Source organism: Electrona antarctica (assembly GCF_951216825.1).
Source record: "Electrona antarctica genome assembly, chromosome: 24".
NCBI lineage: Eukaryota > Metazoa > Chordata > Actinopteri > Myctophiformes > Myctophidae > Electrona > Electrona antarctica.
Window position 1 is genome coordinate 23,717,477 of NC_136803.1, and position 14,713 is coordinate 23,732,189.

At 41.8% G+C, this 14,713-nt stretch overlaps 2 protein-coding genes across 2 annotated transcripts in view; one reads left to right on the forward strand and one right to left on the reverse strand.

Annotated features, from left to right (window-relative positions):
- The window catches only part of LOC306917584 (epithelial cell-transforming sequence 2 oncogene-like), a 32,501-nt gene that overhangs the window by 10,632 nt on the left and 7,156 nt on the right, over nt 1–14,713 (forward strand). Inside the window, exons 8-13 of the mRNA XM_079495880.1 lie at nt 9,096–9,224; nt 9,832–9,924; nt 11,277–11,501; nt 11,992–12,095; nt 13,275–13,448; nt 14,509–14,595. Coding sequence (XP_079352006.1) covers nt 9,096–9,224; nt 9,832–9,924; nt 11,277–11,501; nt 11,992–12,095; nt 13,275–13,448; nt 14,509–14,595 — 812 coding nt within the window. The remainder of the gene's footprint in view (nt 1–9,095; nt 9,225–9,831; nt 9,925–11,276; nt 11,502–11,991; nt 12,096–13,274; nt 13,449–14,508; nt 14,596–14,713) is intronic.
- On the reverse strand, nt 2,938–6,125 carry LOC306917323 (uncharacterized protein). Its single transcript, XM_079495497.1, has 3 exons — nt 5,967–6,125; nt 4,647–4,733; nt 2,938–3,415 (listed from the first exon to the last, which is right to left on the reverse strand). Exons 2-3 carry the CDS (start codon nt 4,716–4,718, stop codon nt 3,137–3,139), a joined length of 351 nt encoding a protein of 116 aa, XP_079351623.1. The 5' UTR covers nt 4,719–4,733; nt 5,967–6,125; the 3' UTR covers nt 2,938–3,136.

Sequence of the window (14,713 nt, forward strand, 5' to 3'; positions counted from 1 at the left end):
TGGACATTCCGTTCGTGATTTATGGCATTTTTTGTGATATAGGCCCCTCCTACTAACTTCGGACGACGATTACGCCGAACGATACGCACTACCAAAGTTCTGCCGATGGTGTTTTAATCGGATAGGTCCAGAGATCATGTGTGCTGATCTTTGTGAGATTTGGACAAAATCTGTAGAAGGAGCAGCAAAAAGTGTGTTTTGGATAAAATTCAAAATGGCGGAAAATCTATCATGACGCAAATGGGCGTGGTCTATATGAGGAGATGCGGCATGACTCAAGGAAATCAGGGAAAAAATATTTTTTTACAACCTACGGTTCAAGAGTTATAAGCCAAAATGTTAAGTGGGCTGTTATAGCGCCACCATGAGGCCGACCGATAACATTATACGTTGATCAATTTTAGTAATTATTATGAACCTACCCTCCAAGTTTTGTAACTATAGTGCTTACAGTCTCTGAGGAAAAAATACTTGAATGTGAGAATGCGAAAAATCGCATTTTCCCATTCATGTCAATGGGGAAATTTAATTCACTAATAAATTAATATCAATTAAACTATACAACATTTCTCTTAAAAAAATACAAGCACATCCTTCCCGATGAAGCCGGTCAATTTGACATATGGGTCAAGTGCGTACAGTTAAAACTGTGGGAGGAGTAGCGTTTCAAAAAAAGGGTTACTCCAGTAAAAATAAAGTGTTCCAATTACAATAGTCTGGTTGCCCTGTTAGGGCAACCACACTAATGAATGCTCCCCCAAACTATCAGGACAACATTTCAGAGTTTAAATGTGTTTGCTTTCCTAGGAATCTGCAACAGACCTACAATTTGATACATAGGAAACCAAGCAAAAAGCTTTTACCTTGGGCGAACAAAACCAGTGCAACAAGAAACATATTTAAAATGCTTCCCATATTGCTTGCAGTTAGAAGTGCTGATCAAGAAGTGACTGGCTGGCCCTCAGCAGAGGTTTTAAGACTAGCTGCTGGTGGTCCCACAGCTGTTCATGATCAGCATAAATGAGTGGAGGAGTTGATCACCTGTCTGGCATTATTTGGATGGGAAGGTTTTTTATTATATTTTATATTGAACTACATCTGTTATGTTCATGTTATGTGTTATAGGCTACTGGTCAAAATTTATTATTCTCTGGGATTACAAAAAATATTATTTTAATTACACAAAATGAGAGCTGTCTGTCTGTCTGTCGACTATCGATAGATGATAATATATAACCTATATATTCCTCCTGGTGTCATACATTATTGTTAGCTAGCCTAATATAGCTAGCCTAATATTGCTGTTAAATAGTCACTTGAATAATGTTAATAAAACCACATTGGAATCAACCCTGCAGCGCAAACCTTTGGACCTCGTGCGCTGTGTGTGTGTGTGATGGACATTACATGCAATGTAAATACACCGGAGTCCCCACATAAAACCGGAGTCCCCACATAAAAACATAAAACAAAACAAGCAAACAGTACTTTACATTAGGAAACAAAGCATTTAAAAACATACACACAAGGAAAGAGGGCTATATCAAACGGTGAGGGCGCGAAGCCCACGACCATTGGTCAAAGGGTGGCGCTATAGCACTTAATTGAAAATGCAAACTTTGAACAGGCATGTCCATGAACCGTTTGTCCATCGCCAATAAAACTTCGATAAACACAAATGTCTCATGCCAAACAACTTTCGTGTTCTGACTTTTGACCTCTGACCTTTAGATCACCCTCCATTTTGAATAATATGAAACACAGTTAAAAGCTACCTCCTCCTGGGATCTTTGATCCAAATGTTTCTACATGTGAACTTTGGACCTATATGGAAAAAATAATAATCGGAAGTGGAAAAAAATGAAAGTTTTATGAGCCGATGAAAATTGACGTTTTATGAAAATTCTTCTGCTCCCAATACATATACAGGTTTGTGAAACTTTACAGTATGGTAGAGGGTCATGCCAAATAGCACTGAAAACAGTCTTACAATTGGCCAAAGGGGGGGAGCTATAGCAATTTTTTGAAAATGAAAAGGTCCCGTCTTATCACTGCTTTGCAGCAATATTTCTCTATGTTTTTGCTGTCAAATTAGTCGAGATTAACCTTAAACTAGTGATGGGAGATTAATCGGCAAACCAATTAATCGGTAAAATAATATATCGGATTTACAATTATGAAAAAGCCTTTGTGATGATTAAGGCTGCAAATGATGTTTTCTGGGGAAGCTGTCGAAAAGAAAATTACTACATTCAAGCTGTTTGTTGGGATACGAGCCAACATTTCAATAACAGTGCATCCCTAGTTTTGGAATAAAGAGGCATTGCTTTTCAAATTCAGCCTTTTCAGAATGGCCAAAATATATATTTTTAATACAGAAGATCATATCGACATCGGTTATAGGCCATAATAGCAATTCATTATATCAGCCAAATGTTCTCATCGGTACATCCCCATTATAAACCCCACTGAGTTTTCCCAAATCTCACCTGCACAACCCTATGTTGTTTCAAGTGCCGTTTTTAACAAATGTAAGTGTTGAGGGTCTAACTGCTCTGGTTAACTGCGTGAACATTTTAACCCTACAGAAGAGACCTCCAACTATTTGACCTTCAAAGTAACTAACCCACATAAGAGGTGGCTAAAAACAAATAAAATGTGTAACCATGAGTAATTATCAGTTGTTACGTTCTGTTGTCCCATGTACCATTTTTATTTGTCCGTGTATTGTATGTAGGCTATGCGTTTGTATGAATAGTTTATCATCACTTATACATTGTTATAAGAGTTATAAACATGGGATGCATAGCAAGTGTTAACCCCATACTAAAAATGGATTCCCATCCTTATGGGATTTACTCAACCGCAAATACAGTATGTTAGAGCTTGACATTTGGTAAATTGTCTCAAGTTGTCACAAGAAGAGGGACCCAATGATGAGTTTAAAAACTTTATTCATTTCCTGGTGGTAGAGGTGGTGGTGGTGGTGGAGGTGGAGGTGGTACCTCTTCCGGTAGTGGTGGTACTCATCTTGACAGTGGTAGTAGAGGTAGTGGAGGTGGTGGTGGTGGTGGAGGTGGTACTGCTTCCGGTAGTGGTGGTACTCCTAATGCTATTAGTGATGGTAGGTGTACTCTTAATACCACTCTTGATGGTAGTCCTGCTCCTGGTGGTGGTACTCCTTCTGACAGTGGTAGTAGAGGTAGTGGAGGTGGTGGTGGTACTCCTCCTGATCCTGGTGGTGGAGGTGGTACTCCTCCTGATCCTGGTGGTGGAGGTGGTGGAGGTGGTACTCCTCCTGATCCTGGTGGTGGTGGTGGTGGTGGTGGTGGAGGTGGTACTCCTCCTGATCCTGGTGGTGGTGGAGGTGGTACTCCTCCTGGTGCTGGTAGTTCTGATCCTGGTGCTGGTAGTCCTGATTGATTGATTATTTTATTAGACATTAAAATATGCAAACAGCACAGGGTACAGTCAAGCATTTGGTCCAAAAGGATACCCCCGAAAGACCTAGTTTCCATTCGGGTCCTATGCAGTCAGTCACCATTAAAACAATGACGATAATTGAGAGCTCAAATGTACAGGTTTGGAGTATAAATAAATCGGAGGGGGGGGGGGGGGGGGGGGATTAAGAGGTGGGGCAATCACCTTCTCTCCTTTTGACCTGCTGACAGCGACAGGTGCATTTTCAGGCCCGTTTTAAAGTAAGCCAGTGATTTGCTTGTTTTAAGGGAAGGGGTCATTACACCCGAGTGGCAGTGATGTGGAAGTAGTCTACTTGCCAGCCCATAGAGCCCTATTGTGTGAGAGTACCCTAAAGTTTTATGCTAGAAATGTTGAGTATGGAAACCGCCGGGCACCAACTTGCATATGTTGGGCAATTTATAAATGTACAATAATATATGTGACCATACCATTATCTATCCATCTATATAAGGCAAAACATTCAAAGATTCATCATGCTTTAAGTAGCATGTGACAATTCTGAATCCATTCCAAGCAAATTAGTTTTGCACAAAAAAACACTCCTGGGCTAAAAACGGGAATAACCACTTGCCCGAATGTGCTGACCATCACATTTATGCAAAACTAATGCTTTGAATTGATTCAGAAGCATGAAAAATCCCTAGTTTGACATGTCACATGCTACCGTACCTAAAGCATGATGAAAAGTTTGCCATATATTATGTTGTTAATGGATATCACAAATTGGCCAACATATGCAAGTTAGCATCCATCAGTTTCTAAATGCTGGGGACCCATACGACATGTCTAGCATAAAACTTTAGTGTGCTCAAAATGCTGGGGTTCACATTCTTGCAAGTGGACTAAAGGTGAATTTACCCATATTTGTTCTAAAAGTGAGTGGCTGAATAAGGGCTCCAGCTAATGTCCCGAGAGCCCTTTTGTTAACAAGAGGAATTTGTACCCAAGAATCGTGTCTTTTGATTTACTCTTGTTTTGCAAACAGGAACAATTTGCAATTACAGGCGGTACTCATGTCGTTAATGTATATGCTTCCTTGGGGAACCCCACAGTTCACTGGGAGGACATGGTTCCGTTCATGTCAACCATTTGTTCTCGTCCCTCAATGTATGATTTCATCCAGCCTATATGTACTATCAAAACCAATCGCCTCCAGAGTCTACCTTGATGTGGTTGTTCACAGCACCAGGGAATGACGATTGCTGGTGTTGGTGGTAGTAGTGGTGGTGCTGCATATGCCATGCTTAATCCTGTAGACATAAGACATTCTGAGTTTTAATACAGCCAATTTCTTCACAGGGGAATAGTCAAATGAAGTCCAATGTTTTCTGGATAGCTCTGACCCAAAGCTTGTATACTGGAGAACCAAGACTGCAATCAAACCGGAGCAGTGGGGATGATTAGCTTCAATGCACATTTAAGTGCCATGTATAGGCTCCATGCAGCCACAGTGGAAAGAAAATGGGCCTCTTCCTCAACAGGTCTTACCAATTATACTAGCACCATGTTGTAATTGTTGTGTGAATAAAGTGTAAGTTTGGCCAATCTGTATGGTAGAGTATGTTAATACTATAACTTATCCAATCTGTATGGTAGAGTATGTAATACAATTGGGGTGATTGTATATTGGTAGATCATGTCAAAGGTCATGCATCTTCGTTCGCGAGGCATGGCCAAAGCATTTCCGGGGGTCCCCAGCCTAAAACGTTTCGAACCCCTGCTCTAGACCAGAAATCACACAGGCTATGCATCAACCAGGATACGTAGATACAGGAGACACTGTGTAGACATAGGATCTGACAGATTTTGACCTTATGGTCAAGATTACATTTGCAAACAGGCAGGCTTTTATAAAATTGTAGCACTTGCACAGGAAACTGTGTTCAAATCTGGGGTAGAAGATGATGGTTACATAGTGCTGCTTTAGGGCTCCAGTCCATTTATGGCAGTGGTTCTCAACCATTTTAAATTTCAAGGAGCCCCATGGAGTGTACAAATTGAACCGAAAATTACCTTTATGGGTCCAGTTGTACACTGAAGTGTACAACATGGGCCATTAGGAACCCCCTAAGGAAACATAAGGGTACCTGGACTGGAGTGAGCAAACGTGCACAATATCAGCACCCTGTCTCTTAACATAATGGAACAGAGCCTTCCTTCGTATAATTGGCAAGACCTGTGAGGAAAGCAAGGAAGATGCCCAATTTCTTTCCAATATGGCTGCTGTGCATAGAGTCCATTATAATACAGAAACACTAAAATTGACATCATAAACTCATCCCAATTAAGTCATCATAGACAACAGACTGGAACAGCTTCAACATTATTCCCTGGAGCTGTATATGCAGGTGACATCATATAATTAATGAATGCTCCCCCAAACTATCAGGACAACGTTTCAGAGTTTAAATTTGTTTGTTTTCCTAGGAATCTGCAACAGACCTACAATTTGATACATAGGAAACCAAGAAAAAAGCTTTTACCTTGGGCGAACAAAACCAGTGCAACAAGAAACATATTTAAAATGCTTCCCATATTGCTTGCAGTTAGAAGTGCTGATCAAGAAGTGACTGGCTGGCCCTCAGCAGAGGTTTTAAGACTAGCTGCTGGTGGTCCCACAGCTGTTCATGATCAGCATAAATGAGTGGAGGAGTTGATCACCTGTCTGGCATTATTTGGATGGGAAGGTTTTTTATTATATTTTATATTGAACTACATCTGTTATGTTCATGTTATGTGTTATAGGCTACTGGTCAAAATGTATTATTCTCTGGGATTACAAAAAATATTATTTTAATTACACAAAATGAGAGCTATCTGTCTGTCTGTCTGTCTGTCTGTCTGTCTGTCTGTCTGTCGACTGTATCGATAGATGATAATATATAACCATAGATATATTCCTCCTGGTGTCATACATATTGTTAGCTAGCCTAATATAGCTAGCCTAATATTGCTGTTAAATAGTCACTTGAATAATGTTAATACAACCGCATTGCAATCAACCCTGCAGCGCAAACTTTTGGACCTTGTGCGCTGTGTGTGTGTGTGTGTGTGTGTGTGTGTGTGTGTGTGTAAAGTGGTAAATGGTGCATTTATATAGCGCCTTTATCCAAGGTGCTTTACATAGATTGTGCATTACATTCACCCATTCACACACACATTCATACACCGATGGCAGCGGAAACCATGCAAGGTACCAACTAGCACATCGGGAGCAATTAGGGGTTCAGTGTCTTGCTCAAGGACACTTCGACAGTAACTCTGGGGGAGCCCGGGTTCGAACTGGCAACCTTGCGGTTCCCATCCAGGCACTCTACCCCTGAGCCACCGCCGTGCGCGCGCGTGTGTGTGTGTGCGTGCGTGCGTGCGTGCGTGCGTGCGTGCGTGCGTGCGTGCGTGTGTGCGTGTGTGTGTGTGTGATGGACATTACATACATGCAATGTAAATACACATAAGTCCCCACATAAAACCGGAGTCCCCACATAAAAACATAAAACAAGCAAAAAGTACTTTACATTAGGAAACAAAGCATTTAAAAACATACATACACAAGGAAAGTACAAAGGTGTAAAGTGCATCTATATAATTTAGCAGAGCTTTCTTTTTAAGGGCGATACGGATTTGTAACTAAAGTAACTTGTGCATAAGGTGCAGTATTGCTTTCAAATAATACAGGATTAAAGAAATACAGGATTAAAGAAATACAGGATATGCTGTCAAGTGCACTAGACTATTAGGCCCCATTTACACTGGCAGCCAAATCTAGTCTGAATCAGATCTGAGCCACATCCAGATTGGAATCTGATTTGTTTAAATGAGTCATGTGACATGTTAGACTCATTTAAACCAATCGGATTTCAACCTCGATGTGGCACAAATCTGATTCAGGCTAGATTTGTCTGTCAGTGTGAAGGTGCTGCCACACTATCGAAAGAGCCGCGCACGTTCTCGGCTGTAAGCAGCTTCTTTTTCCGGGTTTTTAGACAGCTGGTGGATGGAAATTAAGCTCCACCTCCGCGGAAGACTTGCGCGACGGCCAGATTCCCGGAAACGCTCTCCTCCGCGCAAGTCTTCCGCGGAGGTGGAGCTTCTTTTCCATCCACCAGCTGTCTAAAAAAAAACTTCTTAAAGGTGTAGTGAAATGAAAAATACGTTTTTCACACTTTTAGACCATATCCGTGGTCATCATATGGTCATACCTAACAATGGATGCCAAAAAAATGGGAAATTCTCATTTTTGTGTGTTTTTATATCAAACGTCCATAAAAATATATTTTTTATTACTTCCTGAAAATGAAAACGTGCTGCGTGATGACGTGTCGAGGCCAACATCGATAAAAGCCAATAAAAATGAAGCTCACCAGTTTAATTCCCCATATCTCCGCATCCGTCCAGCACAGGCTGCACAGCTGCTACTGATTACAGAAATCTTCTGTTTTTATTCCCATTCAAGATAACATCCAGAGAGTGTATTACTCGGTTTCAACTTAATCATCACGCTAAAAATGTATCTGAAAACATTATAGGGTAGAAATAAGCCACATTAAGAGTAAACTGGTAATGCTGGACGACTATCTGATTTGTAAACAAACAACCACACGCTGTCCTGCGTAGCATAGCTACCCGTCCCTAGCTACCGTCCCATCCCCTGAAGGGATGCGACGCTCTGATTGGTTCAGAAACTTCATAGCGGTGTTTCACTTGAGACCGTCTGAAACTTCAAAATAAAATGTCCACCATTTCCGTTTCACTACGCCTTTAAGCTGTCTAAAAGCTGTCTAAAAAAAAAACTTCTTAAGCTGCGCACAGCTTAAGAAGTGCGCAGCTTAAAACACATTGAGAGCCCACGCAAAACTGCCCAAAATCACTTTCACCTAGAAAATCCATTCACATTTTTTATAATTCAGCTGACTGTGGAGACACATGCTGGAACTTTTTACTTTGAAATGTTTTATAGTTTCTGAGTTCTTTAATTTAAACGCCAAATGCATTCTCAATGGCGAAAACACAAACTTTGGCACCACGTGCAAAAAAAAAATATATATATATATTTTTTTTTTCAAAGACGTCCACAGACGTCTTGGGCTATGCACGTGCGGTAATACCCAGGACGTCCACAGACGTTTTGGGCAAAAAATGTGTGACCGTTTTGCGCTTAGGTGTGGAAACGCTGTAAATGGGGCCTTAGGCTACAGGTATACACATGGTCAAATCTCGCTGCTGTGTTTGCACATTGTTGTATTTCTCCCAATAGACGCCTCAACAGACGACGTCACACTGATAAGCAACAGCATGCGCGCGCATAACGGCAGCAGAAGAACACCACCTCTCATAAGATGCAATGGAAAAGTTCTAACTGCACTCACGTGTAAAAAAATGCCCCATCAAACTTTCAGATGCTGTTTTTATCCCAGTGTGGAGGAAGAATGATTAGGATTTTTATTGTGATCTCTCGCCCATGAAATATATAATCCATTAGTTTCTGTTGTGTTTTAACAATAATAGCAATTCAAAACAGTTCTACTCTTTGTTTTGGATTATGGTGACCACAGCTTCCCAGGGATCATGTCCACCTCCAGTGTGAACTCATGCTCTCCCCTTCCACCCGACAGGATGCAGCCTATCGGAGGCGACCGCGTTGAACCCCGACTTCAGGGAATTCTGGGAACACCTGTGCGGCTGGATCATGCCATCTGAGGAGGGAGGAGGGGTGGACATTTTTTCCCCTCTGTCTGCTTCTGGTCAGTATGGGCATGCAAAGTATGCCGATTCATGTGTTTCACGTGTCTCTCTTTATGGGGATCCTTTAAGACAGTGGTTCCCAGAGTGGGGTCTGGGGACCCCCAGGGGTCTTTGAGGGAGTTCCAGGGGGTCCCCAGCTAAATGATAGTTTGGAACCAAATGGACCCTTATGGGTCTGTAACTCAGAGAGTGTACAAATGGAACCAAATGGGTCCATTTGGTTCCATTTGTACACTCACAGAGTTAAATTAACATTGATTTTACAATACCCCAATTCATATTGTAAAATCAATGTTAGAGATAGAAATGACATTAAATGGGGGTCTGTAGACGAAAATGCATGTCAAACTGGGGGTCCTTGAAATGAAACGGGTTGAGAATCACTGCCAGAGCCGTAAAAATCTTCTCTCATTGGGGTCCCTGGCATATATTTTCAAATGGGGGTCCGTGGGCTAATTAATTAGTGTAAATTTGGGGGTCCTTGACATGAAAAGGTTTGGGAACCACTGCTTTAATAAACAGAAACGTATACGCATGGCATTAATGAAACCTTGTTGAACCTCAACTCTCTTTGTGCATTGTTCTCTCTCTGGTGTCCTCCTCCAGCATCAGGAGTGGCACTCATTCAGACGCTGTCTACTCTCAGTGGACTAGAAGTGTGTTCTCCCATGGCGCTGGCCACTGGAAGCTTCCAGAACAGTGAGTGCTTCATGTAGTCATGTAGTTTAATCGCAATTATTTGAGATAACCGCAATTATTTTTTTTGAGTGGTGTAAACCACTCCTACAACTGGCTTTGTTAGTTTACGTGTCTGTCTGTTTGTCTGTCTGTCTGTTTGTACCAAAAAATGAGCATGGTTGCTATGGTCACCCAGTTCACACGGGTGTGATTTCATTACGTCAGACATTACGTCAGACCACAGCTGATCAGTCTATATAAGACCTTACACCACTCAGTTCACACGGGTGTGATTTTTGCATTATCGTCAACATTTATATAAAAAAAAGCAGATCTACAAGCTTAGAACACGCCACTTCGTGAATTTGACCCATTTAGACCTGAGGTTGATTTTTGAGTGGTGTAAACCACTCCTACAACTGGCTTTGTTAGTTTACGTGTCTGTTCGTACGAAAAATAATGTACCTGTGTCTGTTCGTACCAAAAAATGAGCATGGTGCATTGTGATTGGCCGGAATGAGACATTACGTCACGTCAGTGACCACAGCTGATCAGGCTATATAAGACCTTGCACCACTCAGTTCACACAGGTGTGATTTTTTTTTTTATCAAAAAAGGCTTGTTTTCTGAAAAAACAATGTTTCTATGTCGGTGGTTCTCAAACATTTTCATGTGAAGGACCACAAAAACTATATGTAATTGGACACCGACCTCCATCTGAAAATATGTTGTTTCAGGCAGGGACCCCCCAGAAGCAAAGATATGAGTTAAAAACCTTCCCTCTGAAAGAATGTATGTTCAAAGATTTGCACCATGCACATTTTCAAAAATGTATCCTGGCCACAAACCACAAAAGCCCAAGTCGATCCGCAAGCCCTTGGCATGCTGAGTGCCGCGCTACGAGCTTGTAGATCTGCTACTTTTGAAAAATCGTGAAAATGTGGCGCAAATCTTTGAATATATATTTCTTCACACAGCAAATGTATTTAACTCAAATCTTTGGTTCTGGGGAATGGGTCCTCTGGAACAACATATTTTCAGCAGCCAAATACGGATAATTCTGAGGGTCCTTGACATGAAAAAGGTTGAGCACCACTGACATAGAAAACTGTTTAGAAGCCATTTTTTTATAGAATCGACCTCAGGTCTAAATGGGTTAAATGAACACTGAGGGCCCTATTATGCGTGTCTTAAGTACCAGGTCTTATGACTTAACTTAAGACCTGGAGGCGTGGTCAATGCTGATTGGCCACTCAGAATAGCCAAATGGCATTGATCACGCCTTAAGTTAAGTAATAAGACCTGGTACTTAAGACATGCATAATAGCCCCGAGGATTTTAACCACTTCAACCCTCTCCCCTTGGCCTCCCAGTCCTGAGTGAGTGGTCGAATGGCGGCGGTGTGTGCGGCGGAACGCTGAGTCGGCGTGCGGACGGGGAGGCCCCGCCCCCTGCCGTGCGCTACTTGTGTGAGAGCGCGTTGCAGGGCTGGTGCCGACAGGCCCACTGGATGGAGGAGGCCCTGGGGGACATGAGGAGCTTCCTGGGGCCGCACAGGCTACACCGGCTGAGCCTCGAGGCCAGGGGTCGTGCTCTGGGTGGGTTGCACACACGCACGCACGCACGCACGCACGCACGCACGCATGCACACACACACACACTAAAATTGAATTCCAGCCATATATATTGCCCTCTAAAAATGCTATTTTCTTAGTGCAATACTACGTCTACATGAGCCAAGTGATTGTTTTAGACTTTGCACCTTTTGTACCTTTTGTTCTTGTATTAATGTTTTATGCTCCGTTTTCCCTGTGTAATGTAATGTACTTGACACTCTCTGCCTGTTTTTTTTGTTTGTATGTGTTCTTTGTGGGGACTGCAGACATAAATTAGCATCTTTGCTAAGTCTGGTGTATTTGCGTTACATTGATAGTGTTCATTAATATGCAGCGTCCCGTCTAAATAAACAAATAAAGTAAAGTAAAGCATGCGATTCGTATAATGCATAATACAAATGAACACATGCAGGCTTATACATACTCTTGAGTAAAAGGGTGCCGCTGTCTCTCTATCCATATCCCTTATCAGGTCACTTCCTGTGGGACCAGGTGTGTCTAGAGGAGCTGTGTTTGTCTAAAGACCTGACAGAAACTCTGGTTGAAGGTCTGACCGTCGTCACCACACAGGGAGAGGTAAGTGCTAGAGGCTAGACCAATATTGCCAAATGCTAAGTTGGGGGAAAACCTTGGGTCTCTGCTGTATTTGTAAAATGTATAAAGTATATGAATCAAGTTGAAATGGTGTAGAACCACCAGTTTCCAGTAGGCTATACCTCAGCACTGGTTTTCCATAACCTGAACCAGCTGCAAGGTATAATAATTATGTTCGGATGTGTACTAGCCTTGCCCTTCGCATATGCCCATATATTTATTGTTTTTTGGTTCCCGCCCATAAATGTACTTTGTGTATTTGTGTGCAAAATGTCTTGTACCTGGTTATTGTTAGTGTACCATTTTGAAGTATTGTTGTATATATTGTATAGGTTTCTGGAGGTATTGTCATGCATTTATTATTTGGCTGTTGTATAACTTGACATGTACGATGTAGCTTTGAAGTGTAATTATGTATTCTGCCGCTTGGCCAGTTCCCACTTGAAAAATTGACGCAGTCTCAATGTGTTTTTACTGGTTAAATAAAGGTTAAATTAAAATAAAATAAAATAAGCATGTGACTGCCCCCAACCAATTGTGCAACAGCTTAACCACTTAAACCATACATACTTACTTCATTGACTGGGGGCCCCCAGCGGTCTATACTTGTTCTGTGCTTTATACCAATTATCTTTGCTGGAAATAGCCAATATATATAGCTTACAACGCTATAGAGCGTCGCAGTCCCGCCCCCTTTCATGACAACGCCAGGCCCAGGAAATGAATCACAATGCATTTTTCCCATAGACATTTAAGCGTTGTACGAAGCCAACTCGAGTCGTGACAAATCATGACAACACACACAATATTTTGGACCAAACAAAAAACAACAACGTTTTTTTCTACTTTCTAATTCTTTGTTTGGCCCGAAAAATTTTGTTTGTTGTCATGATTTGTCACGACAAGAGTTGGCTTTGTCCACGGCGTAAACGTCTTTAAATAAATACTTTCTGAAATGTCTATGAGGAAAATGAACGGAGAATCATTTCCTGGGCCCTGGTAGGGGGCGGGGCGGGACTGCGACGCTCTATAGGCATTGTGAGCTTCTGCTATTATTTGCAGAATGTTCACCTATTATGACATATTCCCTGAACAGGAATGCTAGCGTTCATAAGGTCAATAATAACCTTCCATCGTTCTTGTGTTCTCATGCCTCCTCAGATGAGACCATTGGAGTTCCTCTCTATCTTCCTGAAAAGACAGAGTGAGGAGAAGGAGGCACGAGTAACCGATGCGAGGGAGAAGAAGGGAACCGATGAAGAAAAAGGGCTTGGGTTTCTGACGGAGAGTCCCACGTCACTCAGACACCTCGATCCCATACCCGAAGTACCGCAAGTTTGTACTTAAAAATAAAAAAAACAACACGTGCTACGTCCAACCAGGGAAACTCCCTCCTGTCAGGTGTAAAGGAGCAACTCAGGCATGAAGGAAGCATGAGTTCAAGTCCGTTGCTCTCCCCATGTCCCCCATATATGGGGACTAGGTTGGTGGAGGGTGTGTAGAGCCCAGGATCACATTAGATAATTGACACAGGGGTGAAAAATGGGTTACACAATCGTGGGATAAAAATTATAAAAACAATAAAAAAATAAAAAAAATAAAACAACTGTATTTATTTAGGGAAGGTGAAAAGAACACACTCATGCTTTTTACTTTTGAGCATCACTCTGCTTTACCCTCCCACTGTCAGTACCATTAAGGTGGTTGCACACTGGACGCGTTTTTTGGGAAACCGATGGAGAAACGCAGCTAAAAATCTGAAAAACGCATTCTGTGTGCAGGGACCTTAAATCTCACATGTTTTATACCTGGGAAGCTGCCTGTTACACCACTGTCTACCACTGTCATTGTCACTAACGGACTCTAGTGGAGCAGATGGGATAAAGTGTCTCGGTAAAAAAGGACTCCTCAAAAATAGCTGTTGGTCAAATGGACCATGTGACTCATTTCCTTTTCTGCCCAAATATTCTCCGCTGGGATTCGACTAAAAAGGCCCATTCATGAAACTTGGTGGGAATATGGCCAGTACAGGCTACCCTTAAAGATGAATAAAGCTCCAATCCAGAACTTATTTTAATGACTAAAACTTTATTTAACCCAATCTGTACGGTGGAGTATGTTAATACAGAATAATGCAATAACACAAATTCAGTGTTTGGAGGGGGTCTTAATGTGTTTGGGTAGAAACAATACGGGTTGACAAGAAATACTGCATGAAACTTAAAGCTCAATATCTCGCCTGGCGTTCCATCTTATTTATTTTTTATTTTTGTATTGTCACGTGACGTTTAAATTCTTTCTTTCCTCACCAGGGTGACTTGATTAAATTTGTTCGATTCAAAACAAAAACTACATTGATAAAAACTGGTAAACTGTATACTTCTCTCCTCTCCAGGCAGCATTAGACTGGCGTGGTGCAGTAGCCAGAGAGCTGTACTACAGTGAGAGCCTCTATCTGGGCAGGCTGGGTGCTGTAGTAAAGGTATTTTTAATTTTTTACTACAATTCAGTGTACTGTAGCACTGCATGGTTCTCAGCGTGGGGTCCTTGCTAAATTATAATAATTAGGAAACTGACCCTTATGTGTCTGAATGTCCAAA